The sequence below is a fragment of the Mauremys reevesii genome, unplaced genomic scaffold (genome assembly GCF_016161935.1).
Source record: "Mauremys reevesii isolate NIE-2019 unplaced genomic scaffold, ASM1616193v1 Contig8, whole genome shotgun sequence".
Lineage (NCBI taxonomy): Eukaryota > Metazoa > Chordata > Testudines > Geoemydidae > Mauremys > Mauremys reevesii.
In genome coordinates, this window is record NW_024100895.1 from 853,450 (window position 1) to 877,090 (window position 23,641).

The 23,641-nt window shown below is 66.7% G+C and overlaps 3 protein-coding genes across 3 annotated transcripts; 1 reads left to right on the plus strand and 2 right to left on the minus strand.

The window, feature by feature from the left end:
- Positions 1-1,504: 1,504 nt before the first annotated feature.
- Positions 1,505-10,050, minus strand: TAP1 (transporter 1, ATP binding cassette subfamily B member). Its single transcript, XM_039518964.1, has 10 exons — positions 9,941-10,050; positions 8,914-9,044; positions 7,310-7,515; positions 5,144-5,341; positions 4,544-4,672; positions 4,160-4,348; positions 3,751-3,924; positions 2,449-2,608; positions 1,960-2,096; positions 1,505-1,747 (listed from the first exon to the last, which is right to left on the minus strand). Exons 1-10 carry the CDS (start codon positions 10,048-10,050, stop codon positions 1,505-1,507), a joined length of 1,677 nt encoding a protein of 558 aa, XP_039374898.1.
- A 429-nt stretch (positions 10,051-10,479) lies between these two features.
- LOC120394817 (antigen peptide transporter 1-like) lies at positions 10,480-11,551 on the minus strand. The gene has a single exon (XM_039518965.1). The coding sequence runs from the start codon at positions 11,056-11,058 to the stop codon at positions 10,480-10,482; it is 579 nt and encodes a 192-aa protein (XP_039374899.1). The 5' UTR covers positions 11,059-11,551.
- A 1,774-nt stretch (positions 11,552-13,325) lies between these two features.
- Positions 13,326-19,876, plus strand: LOC120394818 (proteasome subunit beta type-9-like). Its single transcript, XM_039518966.1, has 6 exons — positions 13,326-13,339; positions 17,046-17,186; positions 18,276-18,407; positions 18,536-18,665; positions 19,403-19,544; positions 19,701-19,876. The coding sequence occupies exons 1-6, from the start codon at positions 13,326-13,328 to the stop codon at positions 19,826-19,828; spliced, it is 687 nt and encodes a 228-aa protein (XP_039374900.1). The 3' UTR covers positions 19,829-19,876.
- The last annotated feature ends 3,765 nt before the right edge of the window (positions 19,877-23,641 follow it).

Here is a 23,641-nt window from a genome sequence, read left to right on the forward strand (position 1 = left end):
GGACCGTCCCGCCCTGCCCGGCCCGGCCAAGGGCGCGCTGGAGAGGGGCGCAGGGGGCCCTGGGGAGGGGCGCAGGGGAGGGGGTGAGAGCGCAGGGGGTTTCATGGGGCGCTGGGGAGGGGGCTGGGGTGCGGGGGCTCTTAGGGGAGGGAACATCTGGGCATTGGCGAGCAAGCGGTGCCAGCGCGGTCCAGGGGGCTCATGGAGAGGGGCTGAGGGCGCAGGGGGGTCCTGGGGGAGGGGGCGCAGGGGGGCCCGGGGGAGCGCAGTCCAGAGGCAGCTCAGGGAAGTCCTTGGGGGCGGGGCCCTGGGCAGCCAGCGGGGAATGTGGCACCGAAGGGCGCAGGGATCCCCACGGGGCGCGGGGGTGTCATGGGGCGCTGGGAGGGGGCTGAGGTGTGGGGGCTCTTAGGGGAGGGAACATCAGGGCATTGGCGGGCACAGCGGTACCAGCGCGCTCCAGGGGCGCATGGAGAGGGGCTGTGGGCGCGGGGGGGTCCTGGGGGAGGGGGCGCAGGGGAGCCCGGGGGGGCGCAGTCCAGAGGCACCTCAGGGGAAGTCCTTGGGGGGGCGGGGCCCTGGGCTGGGGGAATGTGGCACCGAAGGGCGCAGGGATCCACCCCCGGAGGGAGCGGGGGGGTGGCGCACGGGGTTCCCAGCAGCCACGGACCGGCCCGCGCGACCCCCTATAGCAGTTGGGGGGGGGCTGTGACCCTCCCTGCGCTGCCCCCGTCCGCCCCCAGGGGCGCTGCTCCGGCGCTGGGCGCACACGGGGGGGCGGGGGGTGGGGCAGCTCTAACCTGGGGCAGCCCGATCTGCCTGGTAACTGCTGACGCGGGTCCCCCCTTGGGCGGGGCTCCGCTAATGACACCTCCCCCCCCTCCGGCACTGCCCCGGGGCGTTCGCAGCTCCCCGCCCCCAGCACTGCCCCGCCCTGTGCCCAGCCTGGGGCGTTGCAACGCTCAGACCCAGCAGTTGGCACAGGCTGCTTGGCACCCTGGGGTCCCCCCACGGCGGGCAGGGACCCCCCAAGGGCACAGGGGGAGGGACACAGCAGCACGTTCCAAGGGGGATCCTGCCCCCAGGGGCTTCTAGGCGCCTGGATGTGAGGCTGGGCCCTGGGCTGACCTGGTGCTGCAGGGCGGGGGGGCAGACCCCAAGGATCAGGCAGGAAACACATGAAAAAACAGACACTTTATTACACACAAGCCAGACAAACACCAGCCGCCCCACCCCTCGCTCGCCCCCCTCGGCTCCCCCAGCACAGCCCCCCTGCTGGGGAGGGGCCCCGGTCTCTCTGCAGCACGATGGGTCTCGGAGCGGGGGTTTGTCCAGAGACGGAGCCCCCTGTGCACCCTCTGGTCCTGTGTCCTGTGCCAGCTCCCCAGGGCGAAGGAGCCGCATATGGGGGGGAAGCTCTGAGAACCCCCCCACCCTGGGGAGGGGTCACGCGTGCAGGAGGAGCTGAAACCCCCCTCCCCGGAGGATCCCCGCGGTGCCAACCTCACGGCCCCCCAGCCCCCAGCCCATCCTTGGAACCGCCCCCCTCGTCTCCGTTGAGCTGTTTCTGCGCCAGGCGCCAGTAGCTGCCCCGGCGCGCCAGCAGCTCCCGGTGGGTGCCCTGCTCCCGGATCTCCCCGTCCTCCAGCACCAGGATGCGGTCGGCTCGCTCCACGGTGCTCAGGCGATGGGCGATGAGCAGCACCGAGCGCCCGGCCCGGGCGCCCTCGTAAATCTCCTTCTCCACCTGCAACGGCAGACGCCCGGGGTAACGAACAGCCTGATGCAGGGGGCTGTGTAGGGAACCCCCCTTCACCGGCTCCCCCCAACCCCTGCCCCAGCCAATGGAGTCTCTGTCAATGCCCCTCACTCCCGACCCACAACCCACTGCTAGCCCTGAGCGCCCCCCAGCTCTGCCACTGCCCCTCACTCCCAGCCTGCCACCCCCCCATCACTCACCAGCAGCTGACTCTCCGTATCCAGGGCACTGGTGGCGTCATCCAGGATCAGCACTCGGGGGTCTCGGAGCAGGGCTCGGGCGATGGCCACCCCCTGCCTCTGCCCCCCCGAGATCTGCCCCCCCATCTCCCCAACATCTGTGGGGGGAGAGCTGAGGTCAGTGCCCTGTGTGTGAGTAGCCCCCCTACCCCCCGCTCCATCCCCCCTAACACACACCCTGGGGCAGGGCTGGGTGCTGGCTACTGTGACGTGGCCTGTGGGGAAGGGTTCTGGGGTTGCTAGAGGGTTTACTGGGGGGTCACAGGCTGGGATATGGGCTGGTGCCTGTGCTGTGGCCAGGGGGGAAGAGGAGGGGGCAGCTGGGGTCCCGGGGTTGGGGTCACAGGGAGATACTAGGGGAGGGGTCTAGGGTTCCCAGGGGAGTGGGGGAGTCCCTGGGGTGCTGGGGAGGGGTATAGGGGTCCCAAGGGGGTGTATAGGGCTCAGTACCTGTGTCGTAGCCGTGGCTGAGCTGGGCGATGAAGCCGTGGGCGTTGGCGCGCTGGGCAGCCCCCGTCACCTCCTGGCGGCTGCGCCCCCCCAGCCCGTAGGCGATGTTCTCGTGCAGCGAGCGGGCGAACAGCACCGGCTTCTGGCTCACCAGCGCCACCTGGGGGCGAGGGGAGATCGAGTGGGACCAGGAGAGCGAGGGGCTGAGAACGCACAGACTCACCGCACCTAACGGGGGGCTGACAGAGGCTGAGGGGCCCCGGGGACCTAGTGTGGGGTTGGCTGGAGCAAGGGCCCCCCGAGAGGATCCTGCTGCCGGGGTCTTCCCCTCCCCAGTGTCTGGGATCCCTGCCCCACGTGGGGTGTGGGCGGGAGGTGGGGCGATGCCCCAGACACTGACATGCCAGGGGGTGTGGCGACACCTGAGGGGGGTGGGCGGGTACAGGGGGTACCTTGCGGTGCAGGTAGCGATGGGGAGCAGTGGGGTGGCAGGGGTACCTTGCGGTGCAGGTAGCGATGGGGAGCAGTGGGGTGGCAGGGGTACCTTGCTGTGCAGGTAGCGATGGGGGAGCAGTGGGGCAGCAGGGGTACCTTGCTGTGCAGGTAGCGATGGGGAGCAGTGGGGCGGCAGGGGTACCTTGCTGTGCAGGTAGCGATGGGGAGCAGTGGGGTGGCAGGGGTACCTTGCTGTGCAGGTAGCCATGGGGAGCAATGGGGGCAGCAGGGGTACCTTGCTGTGCAGGTAGCGATGGGGGCAATGGGGGCGGCAGGGGTACCTTGCTGTGCAGGTAGCGATGGGGAGCAGTGGGGCGGCAGGGGTACCTTGCTGTGCAGGTAGCGATGGGGGAGCAGTGGGGGGGTGGCAGGGGGGTACCTTGCTGGGCAGGTAGGGATGGGGGGAGCAGTGGGGCGGCAGGGGTACCTTGCTGTGCAGGTAGCGATGGAGAGAGCAGTGGGGCGGCAGGGGTACCTTGCTGTGCAGGTAGCGATGGGAGGAGCGGGGTGGTGGCAGGGGTACCTTGCTGTGCAGGTAGTGATGGAGGGAGCAGTGGGGCGGCAGGGGTACCTTGCTGTGCAGGTAGCAATGGGGAGCAGTGGGGCGGCAGGGGTACCTTGCTGTGCAGGTAGCGATGGGGAGCAGTGGGGTGGCAGGGGTACCTTGCTGTGCAGGTAGCGATGGGGAGCGGGGTGGCAGGGGTACCTTGCTGTGCAGGTAGCAATGGGAGGAGCAGTGGGGCGGCAGGGGTACCTTGCTGTGCAGGTAGCAATGGGAGGAGCAGTGGGGGGGCGGCAGGGGGGTACCTTGCTGTGCAGGTAATGGTGCTCGTACTCCCGCAGGTCCCGCCCGTCCAGCAGCAGGCGCCCGCGCTGGGGCTCGTAGAAACGCTCCAGCAGGGCCACCAGCGCCGTCTTCCCCGCGCCTGACGGGCCCACCAGCGCCGTCACCTCCCCGGGGCGCAGCTCCAGAGACCCCCCCTGCAGGGGAGGGGGGTTAGACATGGGGACCTCCGGCACCCCTCCCCTATACCCCCATCCTCCCCTTCCCCCTTGGCTCTGCCCCCACCACCCCCAGTCTGACCCCCTGATCCTCCTCCCCTGCAGCCCCCCATAACCCCTCCAGCTACTGCCCCCCGAATCCTTGGTTCTGCTCTGGATCCCCCGAATTCCCACCCCTGACCCAGACTCTGCGCTGGGTCCCTCCACCAGGTACCTTGAGCACGGGGGTGTCGTCCCGGCCGGGGTAGGAGAACCAGACGTCCTGCACCTGGAGGTGCCCGCGCAGGGAGGGGGGGGCCAGCGTCCCGGGGGGGCTGATCCGGGGCGTCCGCTCCATGTACTCAAAGATCTTCTCTGAGGAGCCCACGGCCTTCTGCACGCTGGGGTAGACGGAGAGCAGCACCTGGGGGGCAGGGGGGGACAGGCTGAGTGAGCTCCCTCCACAGCCCCCCACTCACCCCCCATCACTGGGGCAGACGGGAAGCAGCACCTGGGGGGCACGGAAGGTCAGGTGCTGGGTCTGGCCCACCATAGCCCCCATCCCCATCCCCAGGCAGGTGGCCAGCAGCCCCTGGGAACGGGGGACCCCCACACTCACCTCCACGGCCGTGGTGAACTGCATCTCGTAGAGGACGAAGGTGACCAGGTCCCCGGTGCTGACGGCCCCGGCGGTGACCAGCCGCCCCCCGTAGTACAGGATCCCCACCTTCAGCGCCAGCCCCAACAGCTGGGGGGACAGAGCGTTAATGGGGGCCTGCCCTCCACCCCGGGAGCTCTGGGGGTCCCCACCCTATGGGGGAGCGATGGGGGCTCAGAGCTTTGGTCAAGGCTGGGGGACCCCACCCTGACGGGGAGAAGGGGCCCAGCCTGACTCCCCCAGGGGGGCCCCTTTGCCCTTCCCTGGCCCCCTCTGCCACCTCCCCATCCCCCAGAGATACCCCCTGTCTGACCCTGAGCACACAACCCCCCCCCTGCTCCCTGCCATGGCCATTGGATACCAGGCCCTGCCCCTGCCCCAGGGATCATGTCCCCTGCCCCCAGGGTTACCACACTCCCCTGCCCCCTTGGTACAGTCTGCCAGCACCTTCCCCCGGCTGCACCCTGCCTCTGCACCCCCATTGCCATGGCAGCCCTACAACTCTTGTTGCCATGGCGCCCCCCCCCCCGTTGCCATGGTGCCCCCGTGACGCCCCCTTACGCTGTTGGTCCACATGGAGGCGGCGTAGGCGGCTGCCTCCTGCTGGTTGAGCCGGTAGGTCTCCTGCAGCCGCTGCCCGTAGCGCCGGGCGGCCCCCTCCTCGTTGGCGAAGCTGCGCACCGTGGCCATGGCCTGGAAGGTCTCCACCGCCACCTCGTTGGCCTTGGCCAGGGACTCCTGCACCCGCTGCGCCAGGCTCTGGGGGGAACAGGGGGTCAGAACAGGGGGCTCTGGGCACCTGTCCGCCTCCATCCCCCTGCCCAGCCCCAGATCTGTTTCCGAGTCGCTGCCCCCAGGGTAGAGCCCCCAGCCTGTGAGTCCGGCCGGCGTTCCTCACTCCCAGCCGTACATGTACACGGAGCCGAATTAAAACACAGATCGTTTGCCTGCACCCGGCTTACCCAGCGACCTGCCCCGCGTCACTGACCCGACACTTTCCTTTCCACCCCTCCCCAGTTTGTGTGTCATTTGCAGACTCTCTCAGTGCGGGCTGGTGTCAGAGTAGCAGCCGTGTCAGTCTGTATCCGCAAAAAGAACAGGAGAACGTGTGGCACCTTAGAGACTAACACATTTATTTAAGCAAAGTAACAGAACCCCACTAGCCGTCACCTCCAGCCCCAGCTAAAACCTCTCCAGCGCATCATCAAGGATCTACAACCTACCCTGAAGGACGATCCCTCACTCTCACAGACCTTGGGGGACAGGCCAGTCCTTGCTTACAGACAGCCCCCCAACCTGAAGCAAATACCAGCAACTAGACACCGCCGAACAAAACCACCAACCCAGGAACCTATCCTTGCAACAAAGCCCGATGCCAGCTCTGTCCACATATCTATTCAAGTGACACCATCATAGGAGCTAATCACATCAGCCACACCATCAGGGGCTCGTTCACCTGCACATCTACCAATGTGATATATGTCATCATGTGCCAGCAATGCCCCTCTGCCATGTACATTGGCCAAACCGGACAGTCTCTACGCAAAAGAATAAATGGACACAAATCTGACATCAGGAATCATAACATTCAGAAACCAGTAGGAGACACTTCAACCTCCCTGGTCACTCAGTAACAGACCTCAAAGTCGCAATTATTCAACAAAAAAACTTAAAAACCAGACTCCAACGAGAAACTGCAGAACTGGAATTATTTTGCAAACTGGACACCATTAAATTAGGCTTGAATAAAGACTGGGAGTGGATGGGCCATTACACAAAGTAAAAACTATTTCCCCCTGCTAATTTCCCCCCTACTGTTACTCACACCTTCTTGTCAACTGGGCCATCCTGATTATCACTACAAAAGTTTTTTTTCTCCTGCTGACAACAGCCCACCTTAATTGATTACACTCGTTATAGTTAGTATGGTAACACCCATTGTTTCATGCCCTCTGTGTCTATCTCTCTTCCTACTGTATGTTCCACTCCAGGCATCCAATGAAGTGGGTTTTAGCCCACGAAAGCTTCTGCCCAAATAAATGTGTTAGTCTCTAAGGTGCCCCGAGTTCTCCTGTTCTTTTCTCAGTGAGGGTTGTAGGTTTTCTTCCAGATCATGGATAAGATGTTAAATAGCACAGGGCCAAGCACCGATCCCTGGGGGCCCCACTAGAAACCCCCCACCCACAAATGTCGATTCCCCATTTACAGTTACATTTGGAGACCGATCAGTTAGCCAGTTTTTAGCCCATTTTGTGTGGATCCTGGGCACCCACAGGCTGCCGTGGGGGGTGGGAAGGAGGGGCCGTGGGGCGCTGGGCAGCGGGGGCAGATGGTAGGGGTGGGGGACGGGGGGGAGATAGTATGGAGTGGGGAGGGGCAGTACCTGGTGGGATTTCCCGGAGAGCTTGGGCACCAGCAGGACGAGGGGCAGCGTGGGGTGCGGGCAGGGGGCTGAGCGGGGCAGGGAGCTGGGGGCAGGTTGTGGGGTGGGGCACTGGGGGCAGGTTGGGGGCAGGGGCTGAGCAGGGTGGGGGCTGGGGACAGGCTGGCAGGCAGGGGCTGAGCAGGGTGGGGGCTGGGGGCAGGGTGGGGGCAGGGGCTGAGCAGGGTGGGGGCTGGGGGCAGGTTGGGGCAGGGGCTGAGCAGGGCGGGGCTGGGGACAGGCTGGCAGGCGGGGCTGGGGAAGGTTGGGGGGCTGGGCCAGGCTGTGGGGCGGAGGGGCGGTACCTGGTGGAATTTCCCGGAGAGCTTGGGCACCAGCAGGATGAGGGGCAGCCCCACGGCGGTGAGGAGCGCCAGGCGCAGCGACACCTGCACCATCAGGGCATAGAGGAAGACTCCCCGCATCAGGTACCACATCAGCAAGTTCAGCTTCTCGCTCAGCGCCTCGCTCATGGCGTCCGTGTCGGCCGTCACCCGCGACGTGACGTCCCCTGGGCGGGGGCAGCGGGGCAGGGTCAGTGGGGGGGACGGATCCTGGAGCGATTCCACAGGGACCCGTCCAGCCACACGTCAGCCTTGTTCCTACTCCCTCCATCCCTCCCTCCTTCACAGCGTATCCATCCCTCCCTCCTTCACAGCGTATCCATCCCTCCATCCTTCCTTCATTCACAGCGTATCCATCCCTCCATCCTTCCTTCATTCACAGCGTACCCAGCCAGCCAGCCCTGCTCCGGTAGGGCCTGTTGGGGGGGGGGGGTGGGGAGCCCTAGAGCGGATGGTGGGAGCTTGTGCCATGGGGGCAGGGCCTGGCTGGGGGTTGGGGCCGGGGGTGGAGCCCGGGGGGTATCTGTGGGGTCAGTGTGGGAGGGGGCTCAGGGTGGGGAGCCCTGGGTTGGGGTCTGTGGGGTCGGGGGTCCCGTACCAGTGCGGTTGGCATGGAAGCCGATCTCCTGGTGCAGGATGGGAGGGGATCTGGGGGTGTGTCTGTGGGGTCGGTGTGGGGAGGGGCTCAGGGTGGGGAGCCCTGGGTTGGGGTCTGTGGGGTCGGGGGTGTCCTGTACCAGTGCGGTTGGCATGGAAGCCGATCTCCTGGTGCAGGACGGGAGGATCTGGGGCTGTCTGTGGGGTCGGTGTGGGGAGGGAGCTCAGGGTGGGGAGCCCTGGGTTGGGGGTCTGTGGGGTCGGGGTGTCCTGTACCAGTGCGGTTGGCATGGAAGCCCATCTCCTGGTGCAGGATGGGAGGGGGATCTGGGGTGTCTGTGGGGTCGGTGTGGGGCAGGGGCTCAGGGTGGGGAGCCCTGGGATGGGGGTCTGTGGGGTCGGGGGTGTCCTGTGCCAGTGCGGTTGGCCTGGAAGCCGATCTCCTGGTGCAGGATGGGAGGGGGGGAGTCTGGGGGGGTGTCTGTGGGGTCGGTGTGGGGCAGGGTGTGACAGAGCAGGGCGGATTTGACCCGGGAAGGTTGCAGGGGAGTTACACTGGGGATGGGAAGGAAGCTCCCTGAGCTGTAACCTGAGCCAGGAGGGGGTGGGGAGAAGTGACACCTTCTGCCTGGAGACTGGACAAAGGGATGAGGAGCAGAGGGGAGGGGGCAGAGAGCGGCTGGAGGAGGTTTTTGTTTTTCAGTCTTGGGCTGGGGGTGCAACGCAGGGAACCCCAAGCTGGAGTCTAAGCTCCCTGAACCGCCCCCTCCCCAAGGACTTGACTGAGGGGTCCTGGCTGTACCTACAAGCCCTGCTGGGACCGTGTCCTGTCAGCTAATAACCCTTCTGTGTTCCTGGCTGGCTGAGAGCCCCCGGGAATCACAGGAAGTGGGGGGTGCAGGGCCCGGACTCCCCCTCACTCCGTGACACAGTGGCGGGACAGTCTGTGGGGTGGAGGGGTCCCATACCAGTGCGGTTGGCGTGGAAGAAGCCGATCTCCTGGCGCAGGACGGAGCTGAAGACCCGGCTCTGGATTCGCATGTGAATCCGGTTCATGGTGCCGTTATAGAGACAGTCGGACACAAACTCTGTCACTGCGCTGTGGGGGTGGGGGGCAGTGGTCAGTGCTGGGGCTACTGCCTGCCCCCCGACTCCCTGCTCCCCAAACCCAGCCACCATCCCCCCAGACCTGCCCCCCAACTCCCATCCCCCCAAACCCAGCCACCATCCCCCCAGACCAGCCCCCACCTCCCTGCTCCCCCAAACCCAGGCACCATCCCCCCAGACCTGCCCCCCAACTCCCCACCCCCACAAACATCCAGCCCCCAAACCCAGCAACCATCCCCCAGACCCATCCCCCAAACTCAGCAACCATCCCCAAACCTGCCCCTGACTCCCTGCCCCCAAACCCAGCCACCAACCCCTAGACCTTCCCCAACTCCCCACCCCCACAAACACCCAGCCCCCAAACCCAGCAACCATCCCCAGACCAGCCCCGACTCCCTGCCCCCAAACCCAGCCACCAACCCCAGACCTGCCCCGACTCCCTCCTCCCCAAACCCAGCCACCATCCCCAGACCTGCCCCCAGTTCTCTGCTCCCCAAACTCAGCCACCATCCCCTAGACCTGCCCCAACTCCCCACCCCCACAAACACCCAGCCCCAAACCCAGCAACCATCCCCAGACCCATCCCCAAACTCAGCAACCATCCCCAGACCTGCCCCCAACACCAAGCCCCAAAACTCAGCAACCATCCCCAGACCTGCCCCAACACCCAGCCCTCCAAATCCAGTCAGAATCGCCCCAGACCTACCTCCCAGTTCCCTGTCCCCAACACAGCCACGATCCCCAGACATGCCCCTGAATTCCTGCAGGGATCTTGTTATACAGATCCCGGACACATGACCCCAGCTCCCTCCACCCCCATGACCCCTCTTCTCCCCATGCTCCATACACGTTGCCCCACCCCCGTGACCCCAGCTCCCCCAGCCCTACCTGCCGACGGTGATGAGGGACATGGCCCAGATGGCCCGGACGAAGGCCGAGGGGTCGTCCTCGCTCACGATCCAGTCGGTCATGCGCCCCGTGTAGTAGGGGATTGCCATCTCCCCTGCAACCCAACAGCACATGGGGTCAGGACTCCTGGGTTCTCCAGGAGGGGAGTAAGGGCTGGTCAGTTGGGGGGGGGCGGGGCTGGGAGCCAGGACTCCAGGGTTCTCTTCCCAGCTCTGGCAGGGGAGTGGAATCTAGTGGTTAGAGTCCAGCGAGGCCACCTCTCACCCATTCAGGGTCGTTTCCTACATTTGTGCAGCCTTCGTTCTGTGAGTGTGCAGACCCTACTCACACTGGGCCCAGGACCCTGTGACCCCCACCCCCCGCACACACACCCCGTCGGAGGGCCCAGTCATGCACACCGGACTCAGGGTCAGGGCCCCGTCGCGCCGGGCGCTGCACAGACAGGAAGAGACAGTCTCTGCCCAGAAACACCCAGCTGGTTTCTGTGCGATCTGGCCCCTGGGCAGGGACCGGCTGGCTCAGGGAGGCAGGGACCGGACACGGGGCCTCTCCCCCTCGCGCCCGCAGCCCCCGTCCCCCGACTCACCGAGCGAGGAGAGCACCAGGAACCCCGCGATGGCCACGAAGCGCAGCAGGTCGGGCCTCACGCAGGCCAGCAGCCGGCCCAGCGAGGCCGAGGGCCCCGGCTCCCCCCTGCCGGCGGGGAACAGCTGGTGCCAGAGCGCGGCCGCCAGCCCCGCCGCGCCGTAGGTCAGGCCGAAGACGTCCCCTCGCCCCCAGCCGTGCAGCAGCTCCGAGGGGGGCGCCCGGGGCTGGGCCAGCGCCTGCAGGGTCACGTAGCCGGGCAGCAGCAGGCTGAGCAGGGCGGCCAGGGGCAGCAGCGCCTCCCGCAGCCCCCCGGGCAGCCCCTGCCCCCTGCCGCGGGCAGCCTGGGCGCTCAGGCTCAGCAGTGCCCCCCGCGCCAGCGCCACCCCCCAGGCCAGCGCCAGGGGGTCCCAGGCCTGCAGCAGGGGGCAGAGCAGCAGGGCCAGGCGCAGGGTGAGGAAATCCAGCAGCACCGCCAGGGGCAAGGACAGCCAGGCCATGGCCGGCTTCATGCCCGGGCCGGGCCCCGCCGCGCTCAGCAGCGAGTGTCTAAATCCCCTAGGCCCGGCTGCGGCCGGTCCCTGCCGCGCTCTGCAGCGAGTGTCTAAATCCCCTAGGCCCGGCAGCGGCCGGTCCCCGCCGGGGGCGACCTCTGGCGGCCGCTCGGGTCACTGCGCTCAGAGCCGTGCCGGAGTGACCGCAGAACCTGTCCTGCCGATCCAGTTCCACTCCGCTTCGGGTCTCCCGCTTTCCTCGGTGGGGGCCGGGGTCTGGATGCGGCTTCTCCGGGGCTAGCGGATCCCAGGCGCCGGGGGCAATTCCTGGCCCCGCTCCGCAGCCGCCCCGTGGAAACGCGCCGCCCGCAACTCCCCGGCTCGGGCGAGGGGCCGCGAACTGGGGGGCGGAGGCGGAGAGAGGCGGGTCCGGCACCGGGTTCTCCGCCCGCCCTGGGAAGTCCCCGGCTGCTCCGATCCGCTTCTGGGAAAGGAGGCGGCTTCCCGAAAGTGAAAGTGAAACCGGATTAGCGCAGAGCCCGCCCCGGGGGGGCCATAGCGCGTTACATGGGATGGGCGCGGAACCGGCTGAGCTGGGGATAATGGAGCCTGGTGGCCTATGAATAATGGGGGGAGCTGCCCTCCCCCATAGCAAGTGACGCCCCCTGGCTCCGCACAATTACAGGCGGGCTGGGGGCTCTGCGCCCCCCCTTCTCAGAGACCCCTCCTGGGCGGGGGTCAGCTCCCCAGCTGACTGGGGGGGGCAGGGAATTCCCACGTCGGGGTCAGGCCGTGACCCTGGGGCAGAGGCTGGGTGTGAATTGCTGTTGCATGAAAAAATAAATCCCCCCATGGCGCAGATCCCCCTCCCTGCACCTGCAGCGGGGGGGGGGGGGGTCCAGGGGGATTTCTGCTCCCAGCCAGCCCGGTGCAGCGAGGGGTCAGACCATGGCCATGGGATCTAGGCAGGTCTGTGTAGCTGTGGGACTCACATCGCGCCCGTCACCGTGGCCTCTGGGCACCTCACAGGCAGTTGTGGAATTATTGTCCCACCCCTGCTGCCCCCCCCCCACGGGGCTACTGGCCCAGGTTACAGCTGGGGGCCGAGCTGCACCCAGGTCTCTCCAGCCCCCGGCTAGTGCAGAGCCCCCAGGGGTCCTGGGATTCGCTGGACTGTCCCGCTTCGACCCCCCCCCCCCAGGCCGAAGTGGCTCCCGCCCCGTGGGAGAGGCTGGGCTCGGCTCCCCACGCCGGGCGGTGCAACCTGGCCCCAGGGACCTTTCCGGAGGCTGGTCGGACACCGGTGGGTGTCACGCCTGCCTGGGCCTGTCTGCAGGGGCGGGGGGCGGCCTGGGCAGGGCTCAGTGACCGAGGGGACGTCCACACGGCGCCAAAGGCCCATTCCCCCCCCCCCCCCAGGTCTCAGGGCCAGGCCGGCTGATTCAGGCTGGCGGGACAAGAAATCGCGTGTGGATTTCGGGCCGGGGCTGGAGCCCGGCTCTGGGGCCCTTCCTGAGACGTCAGGCCCTGGCCTCCAGGGGAGCCGGATCGTCCACACTGCGGCGTGCAGCCGGCACCCCGAGCCCCAGCCCGACTCAGCGGACCCGGCTGCCTGCGCCAGGGGCTTTTATTCCCGTGTGGACGGACCCTGAGTGGCGCTGAGACCCCAGGGGCCAGGTCCCGGGGCCCAGAGCCGAGCCCAGCCAGCCCCATGGCACAGGTGGGGCCAGCTCAGAGCCCAGCCCAGCCAGCCCCATGGCACAGGTGGGGCCAGCTCAGAGCCCAGCCCAGCCAGCCCCACTGCTATGGGGGGAGCTCACTCTGCACCCCGCCCAGGACCCCCGTGCTGTAGTCAGTGAGATGCTGGGGGGCGCAGGGCTATAGGGGTCCCCACAGCTGCCAGGCCCCTGGCCCAGCCCCCCTGCACAGTGCAGCCGCCCAGGTGGTTCCTGTATGGCCCGGGGCAGGCAGGGCCCCACCCGCCCCTCACCCGGTGTCAGGGCCCCGCAGATGATGGATGGGGAAGCGGTTTGGGACGCGGGGCGGGGGGGCTCCCAGCTCCGCCCCCCAGGCCCGGGCATCACCTGTTGCCAGGCAGAGCGCGGCGGGACAGGTTCCCCGAGGCGCTGGGTGCCGGACGCCCCCTGGCGGCGCTGGGCGGCGCTGCAGGGAGGGCGGGGCGGGGGAGGCGCGGCTGGTCCCGGCGCTGTCCGGGGCGCTGGTGCTTCGCTCCCGGGGTCGCTGCACGCTGGGGGGCTGGGGGGGGCCCGGCTGGGCTGACGGGGATGTACGCACGGGGGTAAGTGGGGCCGGGGGAGGGATCCGCTGCGGGGAGATCTCGGGGGGGGGGTTAAAGTGGGGGCGCCCCATGAATTGCCCTAGGGGCTGCCCGGCTCGGATCCGCCCCCCCGGGGCATTGCCCGGCTCGGGCCCCGGGGCTGCGGGATCCGGGCGGCTTCAGCCTCCTCCCAGCCCCCCCGGCCCGGCTCCGAGCCGCTTTCGCTTTCGGGCGGCGCGAACTTTTCCCGTTTACACCATGAAAGGGGCTCGGGGGTCGGCTGGGATCCGCCTGCTGCCCCCATGTGCCCCCACCTGCCGCCCGCTCCATCCCCCCACCCGCTGTCCCGTGTCTGCCGGCCCCATCTCCCCCCGCTGCCCCCATGTGCCCCCAGCCCCCTCCCCGCTGTCCCGTCTCTGCCGGCCCCATCTCCCCGCTGCCCCCATGTGCCCCCACCTGCCGCCCGCTCCATCCCCACCCCCGCTGTCCCGTCTCTGCCGGCCCCATCTCCCCGCTGCCCCCATGTGCCCTCCTGCCGCCCGCTCCATCCCCCGCTGTCCCGTCTCTGCCGGCCCCATCTCCCCCGCTGCCCCCATGTGCCCCCTCCTGCCGCCTGCTCCAACCCCGCACCTCGCTGTCCCGTCTCTGCCGGCCCCATCCCCGCTGCCCCCATGTGCCCCCTCCATCCCCGCTGTCCGTCTCTGCTACTAACCCCATGTCCCCGCTGCCCCCATGTGCCCCCACCTGCCGCCTGCTCCATCCCCGCTGTCCCGTCTCTGCCGGCCCCATCTCCCCGCGCTGCCCCCATGTGCCCCTCCATCCCCGCTGTGCTGTCCGTCTCTGCTACTAACCCCATGTCCCCTGCTGCCCCCATGTGCCCCTTCCACCACCCCTCCCCGCTGTCCCGTCTCTGCCGGCCCCATCTCCCCCACTGCCCCCATGTGCCCCCTCCCACACCCCTCCGCCCCGTGCCTGCCGGCCCCGTCTCCCGCTGCTGCCCCCCATTGCCCCCTCCCTGCTGCTCCCCCTACAGGACCCTCCCGCCAGTGTCCCACTGCCCCTCCTTGCACCCCACATGCCCCTACTGCAGACCCTCCTCCCGCCCCCGAGATCAGGCATAGAACCCCGGAGGCCGGGCTCCCCTGTGCCCCTGCCACCCCGCATGTCTCACTGCTGCACCCCCATATGTCCCTGCTGCACCCCCATACGTGCCTCCTTGAAACCCCCCAATGCCCCCACCCCAACCTACAGAACTGCCAGCCCGAAACGTTCACAGCTGCTGAGATTTGTTAAACACTAATGGACAGAGGGTCCGTGTGTCCTCCGGGCCCCCGGCTCCCGCTCGCACTCGCCACATATTCTCACGCCAGGAGGGTGAGAAACTTACTTGTTCTTTCAATGGGGCCGGGAGCCAGGACTCCTGGGTTCTCTCCCCAGTTCTGGGAGGGGAGCGGGGGCTGGTGGGTTAGAGTGGGGGGGGCTGGGAGCCAGGACTCCTGGGTTCTCTCCCCAGTTCTGGGAGGGGAGCGGGGGCTGGTGGGTTAGAGTGGGGGGGGGCCGGGAGCCAGGACTCCTGGGTTCCGTCCCTGGCTGTGTTTCAGTTCCCCCTGTGAAATACCCTCACACAGGGAGGCAGGTCAGAGAAGGTGTTTGAGCCATGGGGCCATGGTGGTGGCTAAGGAGCTGACCAGCAGCTCCCAGGGCCGCGCTGTGGACAGAGGGGCCAGTGGGACAGATCGGGGGGAATCTCGAGCTGGGCAGCGAGGGGATTTTCCAGCGGGATTTGGCCCCGGTGCGACCACGGCTGGGAGCCTGGGTCCGGGTCTGGGGCCCGCCGGCTGGGGATAAATTGGGGAGGGGACAGAGAAGAGCCACGAGAAGGATTAAAGGGCTAGAAAATCTACCAGGGAGCGAGAGAGACTCCCCGGGGAGCCACCAAAGTACTTGGCTGCGTAACCCCCGAGCTGGCCCCCTCCGGCCCAACTCCTCTGCGATCCACCGATCTCCCGCCTCGCCCTGTCGGCGCTAAACTCTCTGGGTGCCGCGTTCCTCAGGGTAACATCCCCTCGGCGCGGGAGTTCCTGCCTCTGGGCCTGCGCCCTCCCCCCCCCCGGACACCTGGCTCCCGCCTACCCGCGAACCCGGCAGGGCAGCGTTCAGCTGCCTACGTGACCTGTGGGGCCCGAGCCAGTGGGCCTGCACCCAGGCTGCTTATTGGATCGGGTCCCTTTCCAAATCCAGCCAGAGCAGGGGCATGGGGTGCCCCCCCCCCCCCATAGCTTCCAGCCCAGCAGTTCGTGCACACACCAGAGACATGGGGGAAACCGGTTCCGTTCCCCCTCTGCCTGGGGGGGGAGAAGGGGTTTGAACAGGGGGTCTCCCCCGTGGAGAGCTCTAACCCAGTGATGGGTGACCCCTTTCACACCACAAACCTCTTAACACAACCCCCCCCTATCAATTAAAAACACACATTTTGATATTTAACACCATTAGAAATGCCGGAGGCAAAGCAGGGTTTGGGGTGGAGGCTGACAGATCGTGACCCCCCCCATGTAATAACCTTGTGACCCCCTGAGGGGTCCCAACCCCCAGTTTGAGAACCCCTGGCCTGACCCCTGGGCTACAGGCTGCTCTGGGGTGGGGGGCTCACTCCCTCTCTCCTTGGCAGCTGTTGCCCTCTGAATAGCGAATGGGGGACAGGACCCAGGTGGGGGCCCTAACCATTGGCCCACACAGTCATAGTCTCCCCCCCCCCCAAATGACTATTTCCGTGTTGCTCCCCAGTGGCGCAGGTGGCCTGGGTCAGACCAGCGGCCTGGGAATGGGGGGCTCTGGCTGGGAGGAGCCGTGTGCCCCCCCCAATCACCCCGAACCTAGCGCCCTAGCTGGGCGCTCCCTGGTGTAAACACACCGTACCAGTAACGCAGCCGCTGCCCTTAGCACCTGCCCATTCCGGGCACCAGGTGCAGGAGCCAACCCCCCCCCCCCCCCGGCGCTGCCAGCCCCAGGACTCTGTACCCAGCTGCCAGGCCTTTGTCACACGTCGCAACAAGCCCTTTGCCAGGTGTGATCAGATCCCAGAGCCACCCCCCTCTGATCCCACTGAGCCGTGGCCTGGACGGGACCGGCTGGGTCAGAGATAAGGGGCTTTCGCTTCTAGGGAACAAGTTTCACTCCCCTCCCAGAGCTGGGAACAGAACCCAGGATTTCTGGCTCCCAGCTCCCCCTGCTCTAACTCACCAGCCCCCCCTCCCCTCCCCTTCCCTTCCAGAGCTGGGAGGGAACCCAGGAGTCCTGGCTCCCAGCCCCCCTGCTCTGACCCACCAGCCCTGACTCCCATCCCAGAGCCGGGAACAGAACCCAGGAGTCCTGGCTCCCAGCCCCATCCTGCTCTAACCCACCAGCCCCCACAGCTGGGGAGAGAACCCAGGAGTCCTGGCCCCCAGGCTCCTTGCTCTGACCCACCAGCCCCCACTCCCCTCCCAGAGCCGGGGAGAACCCAGGAGTCCTGGCTCCCCTTTCCCCCCAGTAGCATCACAGTGTGTGGGCCAGTTACGCTCTCTGCCAGCAGCCCCTCCAGCCCCACTGGGGGTTGTGCTGTGGGGTTCATGGGCCGAGATTCCTGCCTGTCGCCCAATTGAGTCGGAGGGGTCAGTGTGGAGCCTACAGGACGCAAACATGGCCAGTCTTCTCTGGTTTGGGGGTGCCCTGTGCCGGCTCCCTGCAGGGCGTGGGGTGACCCTCAGTCTCCCCTGGCTCAGCGGGTCCCTGCACTGAACCCGTCTCCCCCCTTTCCCCAGACGACCATCATGGCGGTGGAGTTTGACGGCGGGGTCGTGGTGGGCTCCGACTCCCGGGTGTCTGCGGGGTAAGTGCCGGGCCTCAGCCGGGGGACAGGCCCCCGTGCGACGGGCGTCGGGGGGAATTATCACTGCTCTGTATCCCGGGCGCAGGGCTGTTCCTCAGGTGTCTGGCACCCCCTCCCGGCCGGGGTCACAGCCGGTGTTTGGGGTTTGGCCTGCGCTGGGGCCGGGCTCTGCAGTGGGGCCGGCTCGCCCCGGATCAGGCACGGATCGTCCTCATCGCTTCTCGGTGGGACGCCTGTTCCGGTCCCTGGTGAATAGAGGGAATCTCTCTCGCTCCCCTGCGTAGGGACACTGGATGGGCCGTGCGCCGTTGGAGGGGCTGTCGGAGCCTCTCCCCATTCCCTGGCTGCCCGGTCGCTGCTCTCCGGGGGTCCCGGTTCCCACTGGAGCATGTGATCACTCAGTCTGGAGTCGGGGAGACTCTGCCTTAACTCTGTGCACGTCCCAGCCCCACCCCCGTCCACCTGGCTCCTGTCCTCAGCCCCTCTGCTTCCCGCGGGGCCCAGCCGAGCTCTCCAGCCGCACGAGAGCCCCCCTCCCGTCTCCCTGCAGAGCCCCCCACTGCCAGGCTCTCTGCAGCCGCCGGGAGCAGCCTCCCAGAGCGTCCACACACACCCCAGGTTCCAGCCCCGGTTCTCCTGCGAAGCGACCCACAGCCAGGCTCTCTGCAGCCGCCGGGAGCAGCCTCCCAGAGCGTCTACACACACCCTGGGTTCCAGCCCCGGTTCTCCTGCGAAGCCCCCCACTGCCAGGCTCTCTGCAGCCGCCGGGAGCAGCCTCCCAGAGTGTCCACACACACCCCGGGTTCCAGCCCCGGTTCTCCTGCGAAGTGACCCACAGCCAGGCCTGGCCCTGCCCAGATCCCGGGTGCAGCCTCTCTGCTGGGCAGGGGGAGCAGGATTGGGGTCTGCAGGCCGTTAACCCTTTCCTTGCCTTACACTACAGCAGGGGTGGGCGCGTGTCCCACCCCACCACAGGGGCTGGGAACGGGGCAGGTCCTGGATTCTGAGTCTGGGCGCTGGGTCTGACTCCGGCTCTGCGCTCGCCGCTCTGGATTTCACGCTGGGATCCGGATTCTCCCCCCACCCCAGGGAGGCCGTGGTGAACCGGGTCTTCGATAAGCTGGCCCCGCTGCACGAGCGGATTTACTGCGCTCTCTCCGGCTCCGCCGCCGACGCCCAGGCCATCGCGGACATGGTGCATTACCAGCTGGAGCTGCACAGGTAGGGCGGGGAGGCCGGGCGGGGTCCCCTGGGGGTGCAGGAGTGGGGGCTGGAGCTTGCAGGGCCCCTTGTCGGGGGGGGGGCTCCTCCTGTTCTCACTGACACACACCCCCCCTTCCTCTCCCCAGCCTGGACATGGACGAGGCCCCGCTGGTCCTGGCAGCCGCCAGCCTGGTGAAAGGCGTCAGCTACAAGTACAAGGAGGAGCTGTCGGCGCATCTCATGGTGGCGGGGTGGGACCGGAAGAAAGGGGGGCAGGTGAGGCTGGGGGGGGGGGGCTGGCAGCGGGGGGGGGGTCCCTCTGCCCCCTACGGTATCCACCGGCCTGGCCCCCCACAGGGCCTGGCTGCAGTGTCTGTGCTGTGACCCTCTCCCCTCCCCTTGGCCCATCCCCGTCTCCCTGCAGCGTCCCATCCAAACCGGTTAATGCTCTAGGACAAGCTACCTCCAGAGTGCAAAGAGGCCTGACCCCCCTCGGGCAGACAGAAAGGGGGCGAAGCATTAACCGCCCCCAGTGGGGCTGAGCGCCGCATCTCACCCGCCAGCCGGGCAAGGAGCCCCCCCCCCCCCGGGTACGTCCCGGTCACTTTCCCGCAGGGCCCCGTGGCTCCTCGGCCCGGCCAGGCTTGGTAAAAACGCCCCGTTAACGTGCCCTCGTTCCCTCCCTTGGCCATCGCTGGGCGGGTCACCAGCCGCCAGGAGCCAGGCCAGCACCGCGGGGGGATCTGAACCCAGAACCTCCTGCCCTGTCGGTGCTCAGGTGGCCGCGGGCTGGGTAGGCTCCCAAGGCCTGGCTGTGTCCGTGCCATGCAGGGCAGCGAGGAGAGACGCCCACCCTGAGACCCGGCAGGGGGCCGAGGGAATGGCCGGTCGTTACTGCAGTCAGTGCTTTGCATGTCGGCGTTAGTCACCCCCTGTCCGCGGTGCCACGGCCCCCCCTACCCCCCACCCACGCTGGGCCGGGACACTCACCTGGCCTGTGTTCTCTCCCACAGGTGTATGGGACCCTGGGGGGGATGCTCACCCGACACCCCTTCGCCATCGGCGGCTCCGGCAGCAGCTACATTTACGGCTATGTGGATGCAGCCTATAAGCCCGGGATGAGTCCAGAGGAGTGTCGCCAGTTCACCAAGAACGGTAACTGCCCCCGGGCGGGGTTAGGCAGGTCCAGGGCGCGGTGGCCCCAATCCGGCCCCAGGGCAGGGACCGGCTCGCTCAGGGGGGCAGGGAATGGGGCAGGGGCCTGTCCCCTCTGGTGGCACCGATTCACTAACCCCTCCTCTCTCTCCCCAGCCATTGCCCTGGCGATGAGCCGGGACGGCTCCAGCGGGGGGGTTATTTATCTCGTCACCATCACCAAGTCGGGCGCCGTGGAGCAGGTGTTCCTGGGGGACGAGATCCCCAAGTTCTACGACGAATGAGTTCCGGGCCGGCCCCTCTGTTACACCCAATAAACCTCTCCGAGCGCAGGCGGCGTGTGGGACTCATTGGGGGGATACACGGGGCCTGGAGGGCGTAGATCAGCGCGGAGCCATGACGAGTTATCCTGATTTACACCCACGTTAGAGATTTGTACCCCAGCTCCCCCCGTCCTGCCCTCCCAGGGAGCCTGGGGTTAGCCGGCCGATGCTCAAACCACTGAGCGATCCCTCCCCCCCCCCCCAGCTGCTTATCACCCCTCCCGCCACCTGCCAACCCCCGGACTGGGATAGACGGGCCCAGGTCTGTTCCCCAGCCCCGGGTCACCTTTGTACGCCCCATAGCTGGGGCTGCTCTGGCCTGGGCAGGGGCTGGGAGCAGGTCCCTCACCCCAGTTCTCCATGCAGTGGGGGTTTCTGGGGGGGGAGCCTCCTTTTGTACCGAGGCAGGGCCGCCCAGAGGATTCCGGGGGCCCGGGGTCTTCGGCGGCGGGGGGCCCTTCCGTTCCGGGACCCGCCGCCGAAGTGCCCCGAAGACCCGCGGCGGAAGGACCCCCAGCCGCCGAATTACCGCCGAAGCGGGACCCGCCACCGAAGCGCAGCCCGGTCTTCGGCGGTAATTCGGTGGCGGGTCCCGCCGCGGGCCTTCGGGCACTTCGGCGCGGGTCCCGGAACAGAAGGCCCCGCCGAAGACCGGGCTGGGCTGGGTTGCGCTTCCGTGGCGGCGGCGGCGGCGCGGTCCGCTCCCCGCCCCAGCCTCCAGCCCCCTTACCCGAGCGCGTCCGGCGAGGGCTGAGCTGTCCGCTCAGAGCCGCGTGGTGAGGGGCGGGGCTGTGAGCTCCACGCCGGCGCAGCGCTCAGCCCAGAGCTCCCAGCCCCGCCCCCTCACCACGCGGCTCGGATCGGGGCAGGGCTCAGGGGCCCCGCTGGAGACTCGGCGCTTGATGCGCTGAGGCTCCAGGAGAGGGGCAGAGGCGGGAGCCTCCGCTCTTCTCTTGGGGGCCCCTGCGGAGCCCGGGGCCCGGGGCAAATTGCCCCCTTTGCCCCCCCCTCTGGGCGGCCCTGTACCGAGGCACCGAAAGACACTTCAGGCCAGGCTGTGAGCGGCGGCCCTGGCTGAGCTGGCTGGTGGCGGCGAGCGCTGACCGAGGGGGGCGCGGGAGGGGCGGATTTGGGGTGCAGAGGGGCGCAGTGTTGGTAGAACAGTCTCTAGTCCCAGCCAGGCTCGGGGGGTGCCCGGCGTTGTGTTTGTGCAGGTCCTACACCAGCTCGGGGTCACTGTGCACCCCAAAGCCCCCGGGATCCCTCTCGTTTTCTAACCGGGAGGAGAATGGAACCGAAGCTGTTTCCTGGAGCGGGTGAGGAGTTGTGGGGGTGGTCACGGCATCCCCCCAGGGACACACACGGGGCAGGGCAGCAGCAAAGGGGATTATTATCGAGGCACACAGGGATGCTGCACTGGATCAGACCCCCAGGTCCACTTAGCCCAGGATCCCGTCTGCACTAGTGACTGGTGCCGGCCGGGGCAGAGCCAGGGGCCTCTGGGCCAGCATTTGTCACAGACTCACAGATGGTGCCCACTCGTGGCCCCGTGCGGTCCGTGGGGGGGGGCCCTTTCAGTGCGACAGCCCTTCTCGGGGGGCCACTCTCTCTCGGGGTCAGGCCCCTCCACCTCCTGGAGCCGCACCTCCCTGAGCCTCAGCACGTCTGTCTCTGCCGTGGGCCCCTCAGGGAGTCCCCTCGCTCTGGGCCCCCCAGGCCTCCACCACCCGAAGGGGACAATCCCCCCCCTCACCCTGTTCTCTAGCCCAGAGCGACTCTCAGCCAGTGTAACACAGGAGGGTTTATTGAGAGTTGAACCCAGCACAGGAAACTCTCCGGGCCTCAGGCCTGGCCTCCCTCAGCCCAGCACATCCCAGTCCCCCTGCAGCCAGGTGGGCTCTGCCTGCTCCCCCCCTCCAGCCCCGAGCCCCCCTGCTCCCCAGCTGGGCCTCCGATACCCCCGGCCCCAAGCCCCCTCTGTCCATTGGCTTCTCTCCAGGGAAACAGGGTCATAAACAGGCAGGCCTGGGCCCCCTCTGCTCTCAGCCCCCCCTCTGGCCCCTCTGGCTGGAACCGGCTGGTCAGGTCACCGGGGTCCTCTCCCCGCAGCCCATTGTCCCCCACTGGCCAGAACCGGCTGTGACTCCTGAGCTGGGTCTCCGGGTCACCAGGTCACCGGTCGCTGGGGTCTCCATACTCCAGGCCCTTGGCCGGGGTCCCAAGTTCCCTGTGTCCCAACAAACTCCCTCTCCCCTCCCCTGGTTAAACCAGTAACACCCGGGGACACTGAGTCCCACTCCTCTGCATGCAACCCACTGGGAAACACAGAAAAACCAAGAAACCCCCCCCACTTCGTCACAGCACTTCCCAAGCCAGTCTGCCAACGTTCTCCGTCAGGCCCCACTTGAGAAGTCACCTCTTCCGTGAGGCGTACGCACGATAACCAGCCCCACATGTTAAAACATCATGAATTACACCCCCGTCCCCACCAATCATGAGATTGGCTAAAAAGTCATGAGACTTACAAAAATGGGGGCATTTTATTTGGTTTCTGAGTCTTTATCCCGAGCACCAGCATGACCTGACCCCGCCCCCAGCTCAGCCTGTGTCTTTGCCCCCGGATGCCCCATGCCCAGCTCGTGCCGGTTCTGGGTCTCCCACCCCAGCGCTGCCCCTGGGCAGGCAGGAGAGGAGGCCCAGGCTGGGTCACACAGGCAGCGTTTAACGCGCACGGGATTTCTCTGTCCCAGCTGCATCAGACACCAGCTCCCCGCCCGGCCGGATGGATGCCCAGGCTGGGTTACGGCGAGGCAGCAGCACCCCCCGGAGCCCAGCCAGGGAAGGTTTCTCCTCCCCCAGGTGATTTCTCGGAAAGGGCCTGACTCACTGGCACATGATAAAGCAGCTGCGGGCTCCTTCTAGTGGCTAATCAGGGCGGGTTGTTTGCTGGGTCTGCAGCCAGCAAATCCCCTGGCAGCCGGGCTTAGGCAGGCAGCACAGAGACCTAGCAAGGAAATTACTGCTGGGGGAAATTCTGTGCCAAAAAATTAAAAATTCTGCACACAATATTTTAAAATTCTGCATATTTTATTTGTCAAAATAATGCAATATAATCACACCAGTTTCAATTAATTTTTTTTAAATGCATTTCAAAATACCTGTCTGCAAGTATATTGTAACAATACAGACAACAAAAAAGATTCAGGCAATGTTTTGATAAGTAGATTCCTTACTAGGCACATTAATCCAGAACTTTGAGTAATAATTCATTTCAACTACAATAGAGAACCGGATTTCCTGGCCCCCTCAGAAGCGGTGCAAATGCTGAAGGGAGTTGGGGTAATGGAGGAGCTGAGGGACAGGGAAGTAATTGCTGGGCAGGAGCCAGGGAGTGAACCAGGAGGGTTGTTGTGGGTGGCTGGGAGAAGTGTGGTTAGGCACAGTACAGCAGGAGACCTCAGTAACAGGGAAACGGGGGAAATGGAGAGAGGTCACTAATTCACAGATCAAACCCAGGAAGTTACTCCTGCCCCATGGAGCTTTCCCCAGGCTGCTGATGGGGACAGTACTACCAAGACACCGATTATAAGCAGCAGGGCCGGTGCAAGGATGTTTCGCGCCCTAGGCGAAACTTCCACCTTGCGCCCTTGTGACGGAGCGGTTCTGGCGGGACCCAACTGAGAGTGCCAAATCAGGACCAATTGCTTAAACAGGGCAGTCACAGCCCAAGGCTGGGGTTTTTCCACCTCTAAGGCAAACCAAACCAGCCAGACA